This window comes from Rhincodon typus, chromosome 24 (genome assembly GCF_021869965.1).
Source record: "Rhincodon typus isolate 14 chromosome 24, sRhiTyp1.1, whole genome shotgun sequence".
Lineage (NCBI taxonomy): Eukaryota > Metazoa > Chordata > Chondrichthyes > Orectolobiformes > Rhincodontidae > Rhincodon > Rhincodon typus.
In genome coordinates, this window is record NC_063355.1 from 23,828,616 (window position 1) to 23,839,034 (window position 10,419).

General features: G+C 39.3%; 1 protein-coding gene across 1 annotated transcript in view; it reads left to right on the plus strand.

Annotated features, from left to right (window-relative positions):
- rnf34a (ring finger protein 34a) overlaps positions 1-8,777 on the plus strand; it is a 23,294-nt gene extending 14,517 nt beyond the window's left edge. Inside the window, exons 3-5 of the mRNA XM_020513514.2 lie at positions 6,158-6,362; positions 6,444-6,476; positions 8,026-8,777. Of these exons, the coding sequence (XP_020369103.2) occupies positions 6,158-6,362; positions 6,444-6,476; positions 8,026-8,210 (423 nt within the window). The 3' untranslated portion in view covers positions 8,211-8,777. The remainder of the gene's footprint in view (positions 1-6,157; positions 6,363-6,443; positions 6,477-8,025) is intronic.
- The last annotated feature ends 1,642 nt before the right edge of the window (positions 8,778-10,419 follow it).

Below are 10,419 nucleotides of genomic sequence, written 5' to 3' on the forward strand. Positions count from 1 at the left end.
CCTCAGACGACATGTCCATCCTGGGCCTCCTGCAGTGCCACAACGATGCCACTCGAAGGTTGCAGGAACAGCAACTCATATTCCGCTTGGGAACCCTGCAGCCCAATGGTATCAATGTGGATTTCACAAGCTTCAAAATCTCCCCTCCCCCTACCGCATCCCAAAACCAGTCCAGCTCGTCCCTGCCTCCCTAACCTGTTCTTCCTCCCACCTCAAGCCGCACCCCCATCTCCTACCGACTAACCTCATCCCGCCCCCTTGACCTGTCCGTCCTCCCTGGACTGACCAATCCCCTCCCTAACTCCCCACCTACAGTCACCTTTACTGGCCCCATCCCCGCCTCTTCGACCTGTTTGTTTCCTCTCCAGCTATCCTCTCCTCTATCCATCTTCTATCCGCCTCCCACTCTCTCCCTATTTATTTCAGAACTCCCTTCCCCTCCCCCTTTTCTGATGAAGGGTCTAGGCCCGAAACAGCAGCCTTTCTGCTCCTATGATGCTGCTTGGCCTGCTGTGTTCATCCAGCCCTACACCTTGTTGTCAGGGAAGAGGCAACATCTCCAATCAATAGAGGATCTGAATCACAACATCAGGAATATGTAAGTGGAGGATTTTGGGGTTTGCACTAGCTGTGGATCAGCATCAGTGGGCATCTCCATAAGTCAGCTTAGCTTGATCAAAAGAAATGCAATGACTTTAGTTGCCCAGCTAAGCAGCTGAGTTGGCTGGCCCACTGGTTTGCCACAGTGTTGCTAATGGCATGGGTTCAATTCCCGCACTGGCTGCGGTTACCATGAAAGACTCTTCTTCTTAACCTCTCTCCTTAGCGGAAGCATGGTGACGCTCACGCTCACGTTAAATCACCACCAGTCGTGTCTCTCTGATGCGACTTTACCTTTTTATATACAAATGGTGCTCAGGCTAAATGCCACCAGACCACTTATTTAATGTAGAAGAAGTATGAAACTGATTTCAGTATAAAACATTTCATGCTGAACTTGAACAATTCTGCTCTCTTTCAATGGTATATCAAAATTAAAGAAAGGTTTCTCCCCTGTTAACTTCTACCATGCATTGAAATAGAATTTCACTTACCCGGTAAATAACTCCTTTGAGTTGAGCTGATGCAGTTTATCTGGTGGCTGAAAATTAGATTGTAAGTAGCTCAACTGGAACCTCTGAGATGTCAAGTTGTCTGCCAAAATGACTATAAATAAACATTGGTTTCAACTCTACTTGCAAACTTTCCTATGTCTTCATCCAAGCCACAGCCTTCAAAGACAGGACATCATTCTAGGATGATTTGATTGTTCAGTCTGTTTTAAGTCACTATTGGTTCAAGAACCTGTGAAGATTTAAACTAAAATACTTGTAATTTAAAATGCTTAAAGTTAAACACCATTTTTCTCAGTTACATTGTATGTTTATTCCCCTACTTGACTTGTCTATGAAGCACATAACAACACTTTTTATCCAGCCATCAGACACTATACAAACGTAGAAATTAGGAGCAGAAATAGGCCATTTGGCAGTTCCAGCCTACTCCGCTAAGATCATGGCTGATGTGTTTGTTTTGCAAGTTCCATATTCCCATCAATCCCCAATAACCTTTGATTCCTTTGCCTATCAAGAATGCACCTATCTCTGCCTTAAAAATATCTAATAACCCCACATCCACCGCCTAATTTTTAAAAATGTCCCCTAGTCTGGATTTGACTGAAAGAGAAAGCATCCTTCCATGCCCACTTTTTATGACTATTAAGGATCTTATAAATTTCAATCAAATCATGCATTGCTGTTCTGAACTATAGTGAAAACCAGCCCAGCGTGTCTGGTTTTTTCTCATTCGACAACCTACACCAAGTATCAATCTAGTAAACCTCCTCCATTGCATTTTCATCTTAAATGAGACCAATACTGATCACAGTATTTGAGATGTCGTCTTTTGTGCCCATGCCCCATAAACCAGAACCCGCTTATCCACATTCATTTTTATAATCTTATTTGTCCTTTGACAATTTGCATGTGGCTCAGGCAGTAGTCTGGAGATTATTACTTTCAAGGTTCTGCTTTTTAATTCAACACCTAACTTCTTATGTTTTCTCAGCAGAACCTCTTTCATGGCTCTACTAATGTTGTTGGTAATGACATGAATCATGATCATTGCAAATTCTTTACCAGTCCACAGCAGACAGCACAGCGATCAGGGCTCAGGCTGTTTGCTGCAGACAACGGTGTCAATCCCCTTCACTATACTGTACCCTATTAACACTAATGTTGTGGATTCTAATACTTTTATATTCAATCTACAGAAACCATAATAAAACAGCTTGTTGTTTCAATAGGATTCAGTCAGAAACTTAATGATATGTGAACATTTCCCCATAAATAATTATTCTGACAATCTTTCTGGGTTTCTATCCACACACAATCGCACCAATTTACATGTCCTGAGATGAATATGTTGGCCAAGCAGATCACTAAATTCTATCTGCCTTACAGGAAACCAATAACTGATAATCTAGTGTGCATATTGTGAATATTGAAAAATATCCTACGGCAAATATGTACTATGTCATAATCTTTAGCTTAAGTTTAAGGAAAATCTGTACTTGTTCCATTTGACTAATTGTGGACTACTTTCTAAAAATATCAAATATTGAGACTGTAATACAATCCTAATTTCATTGCTTAAAGTTTCAAAATTCAATGCATTTGGTTATGGAATGTGGCATTGCTAGCTGCCCTAATTGGCCTTGAGAAGATGGGGGTAAGCAGCCTTCGTGAACTCCTGCAGTCCCTCTGGTGAAGATACACCATAAGACATAGGTGCGGAATTAGGCCATTCAGCCCATTGAGTCTGCACCATTTGATCATGGCTATGTTTTTCAACCCCATTCTCCTGCCTTCTCCCCATATCCTTTGATCTCCTTACTATCTATTTCTGTCTTAAATACACTCAATGACTTGGCCTCTGTGGCAGTGAGTTCCACAGATTCACCACCCTCTGAAGAAATTCCTCCTCATCTCAGTTCTAAAGGGTTGTCCATTTGAGGCTGTGCTAGAGTCCTAGAGCCTCCTACTGGAAACACCTTCTCCACATCCACTCTATCTAGGCCTCTCAGTATTCTATAAATTTCAATGGGATATCGTCTTTATCCTTCTGAACTTCCGAGTACAGACCCAGAGTCTTCAACTACTCCTCATCCAACAAGCCCTTCATTCCTAGGATCATTATTGTGAACTTCCTCTGTACCCCTTCAAAGGCCAGCACATCTATCCTTACATAGAGGGTCCAAAACTGCTCATAATATTCCAAGTGCGGTCTGACCAAAGCCTTATACAGCCTCAGCAATATGTCCATGCTCTTGTATTCTAGCCCTCTCAGAATGAAGGCTAATGTTGCATTTGCCTTCCTTCCTACCTACCAAGTGACCCTGCATGTTAAGAGAATTCTTAAGAGCATCCTGAACTAGCACTCCCAAATTCCTTTGTTCTTCAGATTTCTGAAGCCAATCCCCACTTAGAAAATACACTCTGCGTCTCGTCTCGTGTGACACATTGGCATATTGGTTAGCACTGCTGCCTCACAGCACCAGATACCTAGGTTTGATTCCGGCCTTGGGTGACTGTGTGGAGTTTGCACATTGTCCATGTCTGCATGGGTTTTCTCTCGGTGCTCCAGTTTCCTCCCACAGTCCAAAGATATGCAGGCTAGATGGATTAGCCATGGGAAATGTGGGGTTTTGGGGATAGGGTAGGGGGCTGGATCTGGGTGGGATGCTCTTCAGAGGGTCAGTGTAGACTTGATGGACCAAATGGCATCTTTCTGCACTGTGGTGATTCTGATTCTATTCTTTGTACCAAAGTGCACAATCTCACACTTTCCCAAATTGTGTTCCACCTGCCACTTCTATGCCCACTTTCCTAGCCTGACAAAGTCCTTCTGCAGCCTCCCTGCTTCCTAAACACTACCTACCCTTCCACCTTTGTTTGTGTTATCTGCAAACTTAGCAACAATGCCCTCAGTGTCTTCATCAAGATTATTACTGATAACATATTTAATTGGGGTCTGAACACAGACCCCTGCTGAACTCCACCAGTCCAATCTGCTGTTGGGGAGTTCTGGGGTTTTGAATCAGTAACAGTGAAGGTATAGTGAGATGGTTCCAAGTCAGGGTGGGGTGTGGCTTGGAGAGGAACATACAAGTGGCGGTGTCCTATGCAACTGCTGTCATTGAATCATCATTAGAATTCCTACAGTGTGGAAACAGACGATTCGGCCCAACAAGTCCACACCGCCCCTCTAAAGAGCATCCCATCTAGACCCATCCCCCGACCCTTTACCTGTAACCCTGCATTTCCCATGTCTAATCCACCTAACTTACACACCCCTGGACACTATGGGCAATTTAGCATGGCCAATCCACCTAACCTGCTCATCTTTGGACCATGGAAGGAAACTGAAGTACCCAGTGGGTACCCATGCAAACAAGGGGAGAATGTGCAAATTCCACACAGTCACCCAAGGGTGGAATTGAACCCCAGTCCGTGGCCTTGTGGGGCAGCAGTGCTGACTACTGAGCCACCTTGTCAAAGATCCAAGGTTAGAAAGTACTGTCTGAGGACCAGAGGTAAGTTGTCGGAGTGTGTCTCGTAGGTGGTAAACATTGCTGCCACCTTAGTGTTGATATAGAGGTTGGGGCTTCAATCAAGTCAACTGCTTTGTACTGGATAGTGTTGAGCCTCTTGTGTTTTTGGGCTATATTCATTGCAGGCAAGTGGTGAATATTCTATCACACTATTGATTGGTGCCTTGTAGATGGTGGACAGACTTTAGGGAAAGAGGTTGTGTGACTTCCTTTATAGCCATTAACATAAAAATACAAATTTTGACATACAAATTTCCAGCACAAATAGATCACCTGGCCCTTCTGAGCCTGCTCACCCATTCACTAAGATCATAGCTAAACTGATAACTTCTATTTTTCATTTATTAATTTCCTAGATTAAACTTTGAGGATCTCCATTCATTTGGTTAGCTCTTTTCCTTAATCAGCTGTAGAAAATTTTTCCATTTTTATTTCTAACTAACTTTGTCTCTAATTTTTCACTCCTTAATCTTTGTCAAACTTTTTCTTAAATGTCAGATCTTTTGCCTTTAAGTTTGATACCATCTTGAACTTTTCTTTGGTTAACCATAGATGATGGGTCCACTCCATTGGAATTTCTCTTGGTGGAATGCAAGTATGTATTATATATTCTGAAATATTTCTTCAAATACCTGGTACTGCAGACTATTGACATATCCCTAAATCTTATCTGCCAGTTCATTCTGTTTTCATGCCTTCATAATTGTCCTTAGTTAGGTGTAAGATACCAGTCTGGATCTACCTTTCTCTTATCTTTTCAGAAGGTACACAGAATTAAATCTCAATTTCTCATGATTCTCTTCTGAAGCAGCAATGATGTGTACTGTGTGTCTGGAGTCAACTGTAGCAGTTGAGAACCAGGTGCTTCTTGAAGAGGGAGTGTTTCCTGGTCATGGACAATTGAGCAAGCAAGCTAGACAACTGCTATGGTGCACTGTCCAGTAATCTGTTAGCTGGGAGCAAATTATCTTCCTACAGAAGATGAAATCACAAACTGGTGCTTTTGTTTTAAGAAAGACAATGCAATTGAAATATTGCAGATCGATTTTCTGTTTTTGCAGGCATTGTTATCAATTGAATGAATTCCCCCACAGTTGTGCCTACCTTACTCGGTGTTTCTGCCATCAAGCTGTTTGGCATACAGATGTACTGAAGGAATCATTAGATCTAATGCAGAATCAAAATGGCTCACTCTTTCAAAGCAGTATTAAAAACAATATTTCCATTTGGTTGGCTCTGGTAGGGAACCTGCTTTCTTAAAATGGTGATTGAAGTAGTGAGAATAAACAAGAGACAGAGCTGCGTGATAACATACCACTTTGAAACTGCAGTTCGAGTCCAGTGCTGAATGAAAATTACTGTGCTAATGAGACTGGACAATCGTAATGCAAATCCCAATTCAAGATCTATAATCTTATAAAGTGATAATTTGGACACATGTCCTTTCATTTTGTCTTTTAAATCATCAAACAAATATATTAGTATTACTGTGTGACTTCTTTGCAGGCAAATGAAATCATTCCACCCAAAAAAACAAGAGCCTCATTGTCAGACCTATCCAGTACTGAAGATATTGAAGCATTGACTGTTCGTCAGCTGAAGGAAATACTGGCACGCAACTTTGTCAGCTTTTCAGGGTGTTGTGAAAAGTGGGAATTAGTGGAAAGAGTGAAGAGATTATTCAAAGAAACAGAAGAAAATCGCAAGTTCTGTAAGTTTGTCTCAAATGTTTTATTAGAAATTTATTCATTTAATTCAATAAGTAGTGACTTTAAATTTTTTTCTGTTGCAGTGGAAAATGGAAATAACCCAGATGTAGCTGCAGGTAAGTTGTCAACCTTTCTTGAGCTTTTTGTAAGTTGAAAATAAAGTATTTTGCAATTAATAAGGGGTATTAGAGTAGAGTCTGCAGAAGGAAAGAGATTCTGATCAAATTATTTCCATTTTACAGAATGCTGGATGAACTTTTTTATTTTAATAAAAAGTATCTTCTTACTGTCTGACATACTGCAGTTAAATTTCTCTCTGCTGGGCTGCTGTAATAAAAAGGAACATCTACATGTGATATTGTTGAAGCTACTCTGGTGCCATGAGATGTAGGGAAACCTGGCACATGAATGTTTTCATGGATCCATGAGCTTTAGTATTGATATTTAGGTTGTTGCAATGCCTGAGGACTGAAAGTGGGTGAACAAGGGCAGAGGAGAGATGACTTCAGTGGGAGTGGTGGAGTTGTATTGTGACCATGGCTGTCTGAGTTCATGGCCCCAGCATTTCAGTTGGCAACGCTACTTGGAGACCAATTCCCATGTTGGGAAGCCTTGATCAAGCAGTAAGAGACAGGGAAATTTTACTTTGTAAATTCAATTAACTTGCAAATTAGTAACCATTTTAGTAGAACTGAAAGTTTCATAAAAAATTTACATTTCATAAGCTAATTTTAATTAATTTGACTTGTGTTTTTTTTAAGATCTTGGATGGTTTACATGTTATAACTTAACACTGATTTCATACAAAAGGATTGTTTGGGCCCACGGGGACTTGTTTAAGATGGTATATAGATTGATGATACTTGTTACAAATAAAATTCTTACTCCATAGTCCTGTAATCCCCTAGTCGGGCATAACTCATAATGAATTTTCTTGCCTCTACAAACAATGAGACTGTAGCTCAGCAGAAATTGACCTATACATTTTTTGCCTCAATCAAAATGAAAATTCTGATAAAATAATAAAGCTGCAATTGGTTGTGGATTTGGACAGTAAATGTCATGTTAAGCACTCAGGATTATTAATGAAATTTTGCAAGTAATACTATTGAATAGTTACATTAACCCTCTTTCTCTCTGAATTATTGAATCTAAACCTTTACAATATGAACAGTAAGCACTTTTTTGAGGTATTTCAGTTAGTGTTTGACAAAATGCTAATCTTCAAAAAGTACAATTTGAATTGAACAAAGTTAGAATATTTGTAATTAGTCAGTCAGTGCAAAAAAACAAGTTAATCTTTCAAGGATGGCTCCTTCAATGCAGCCAAAATGTTCTACAGTGGCTGATTAATTTGTGGTGATCAGTGTCAAGTTAAGTTTATACTGGTTCTGCTTAATTCAGTAATAGTACACCAACACGTTTCGTTTTTAAAACGTTTCTGTTCTTTTAGCCGATTCTTCATAAGGCATGGTATTGAATTTGGAGCAGCAATAATCTGGCATTTGCAAGCGCAGCTAGTACTCAATTTTGCATTTATACAGGTGCCTGAAAATTAACTTTAAAGTTTAGCTTACTGCCAAAACAATGCTTAATAGTTTTTCATTAGTTAACCAGTTCGCTTTCCTCCCCACCTCCAACCCTGTGATTCTGTTTTTCTTCCAGTTGAAGAACAGCTGCAGTTCAGCAGTGACGAGAATCTCTGCAGGATCTGTATGGATGCAGTGATCGATTGTGTTCTCCTCGAATGTGGTCACATGGTCACTTGCACTAAATGTGGAAAGCGCATGAACGAATGCCCTATTTGTCGACAGTATGTTGTACGGGCAGTACATGTCTTTAAATCTTAAACTTGGGAGGTGTTTGAATGAAAGAAGTTGGCTTTTCCTGTGGATACATGAAACTTGATGGAGAAACATTTTATGACCATATCAATGACTGTAATTTGTTGTAGCCATTTTGGATAGTGTTAGTGGAATGGAATTTTTTAAATTTACTAACAGTTATCATTACTTATTACTGGGAGCCTTAAAGATATTAGAGTTAAACATGTTAAGGTGCAAACAAAAAATTACTGACTTATCATCACTAAGTCAGAGACTAAATGAAGGATATGCTGGGAAAAAAAAAGCAAAGATTCTATTTTAAACTTTTCACATCGTTTTTATAAGTCTCCTAAAACATTTGCCATTTAACAGATTAATGTGTGATAGTGTAGCTATTAACTGTGGTGCATGCTTGCTCTCTCTGAATTGAGCATTTAGCAGTACCCAATATGAGAACAGAAAGGAAACCTCAATCTTTCTTAATTTACTTCCAACTATCTTTTCTTCTTTTTGATTTCTGTACTTTTTGTACATGTTTTTAAATTCATTTTGACTAATAAAGAACTTATTGGAATAGCAATTCTCATTCAATTTGACAAATTAGTAAAATCAATATAATTTGCTTTCTTTGAGAGATTTTTGTAGAACTAACTAACATTTTTGTCATTCCATTTTTAATTTATATTCTGTTCCTTCCATAAAGTTGAAACAGCTATTATGCAATTTTATGTATAAAGACATGTGTCAAATCTGTGGTGCTTATTATTTCTAACTGCAACAATTACACTTGCCTATAGAATCATTAACAACTTAACAGAATTTTTTAGAACAGTGTGCCTTCTCAAGATAATGATTTCTTCAGTGTCCAGTTGTGGTAAGTAGTCTTATGGGCAGTTGCTTCCAGCCTACAAGTCAGCCTTCAGTGAAAGGAATGATGGACTGCAGGAAGGAGAGCAGAGGCACACTGGCTTGGAGGCGGAGTACTATTGTTAATTATAACAAACTATATGGTGCAATTTGGAGGATGATTATCTTAGCCTATGGAAAATATTTAGTCATCTGTAGACAGGAGAGATGTTCTAGCTGTTGAAATTAGGTGAAATAAAACTGTACAACACTTACTACAGCACTCTTAAGTGACTAAGTTGTCACTGCACTATCACTGACTTGTACACCCCTAGCACATTACCTCTTCTACTGCAGAACCAGAAATCGGTTTATGAATAACTTTTCATTTTCTTTTCCTCCATTGAGACAATACTTGGATTTTTGTGGGTTTTGATACCTCATGCAGCTTGCAGCTTACAGCTTACAACCCACAGCAACAAAAGCACTTTCTTGGCACAAACAGCAGAGTATTTAGTATCTTCAGTGTATTTTCTGATTTTAGAGTCCTTATGGACAAAGTCCAGCGTGAATCAGTTTCCGTTCCATGTGTGCCAGGCTTCACTGCGAAATAAAGTTATGTAGGCACACCAAATAGCTTTCACCGTCAGCCAGAGGTTGCTAAATGTTGATGGAACTGACAAAGAGGACTCCATACATTAGAGGGTAGTAAACATGGTAAAACCTGGTCCTGTTTATATGAAGTTTGCACTAGGGCAATTAATGTATTTAACTGCCAATACATTGCTCACAATTGTTAAAGAACAACTTTTGAATCCTGTGTTCTACTACTTACAGTCAGCCCTACCTCCTTTGAGGATTTCAGATATTTTTGAAAAAACGTGTGTATTTTCTGAGAAACTGACTGCTCCTCCGACTCTACTAAAGTAATGCAATATTTTTCTGCAACCCTCCCATCAACATTGTTTTTTTTAAAAAATGTGTTGATTTATCCTCAGTCCCCTTTGGTTTCTGCTATTCCACTGTATCAGGAATACATTTCCTGGGAGTTGCACAGTATTCGTTACTGAATGGAAGTCTTAGAAATCTCTCAGTTTAAAGTTAACGTCAAAAACCAAAAGCTTTTAAAAGAGGTTAGAATACAAAGGACAACCTGATCAAGGACTAAAACTTAAGGCAATTTGAATTGTAGGACATCCATTAGTCTACTTATCTGGGCATAAGTTGTAATGAACACAAACACAAAATTAATTCTCATGTCTCACCCTATCCTTAATTTGCATCTCATTTACATGCATAACAAACTTCAACAGACACAAAATGGGGTGGAAACCATTGTTTTCTCTGTGAAAACGATCATTTTCATTTAGAGAAGTGTTTAAAAAAG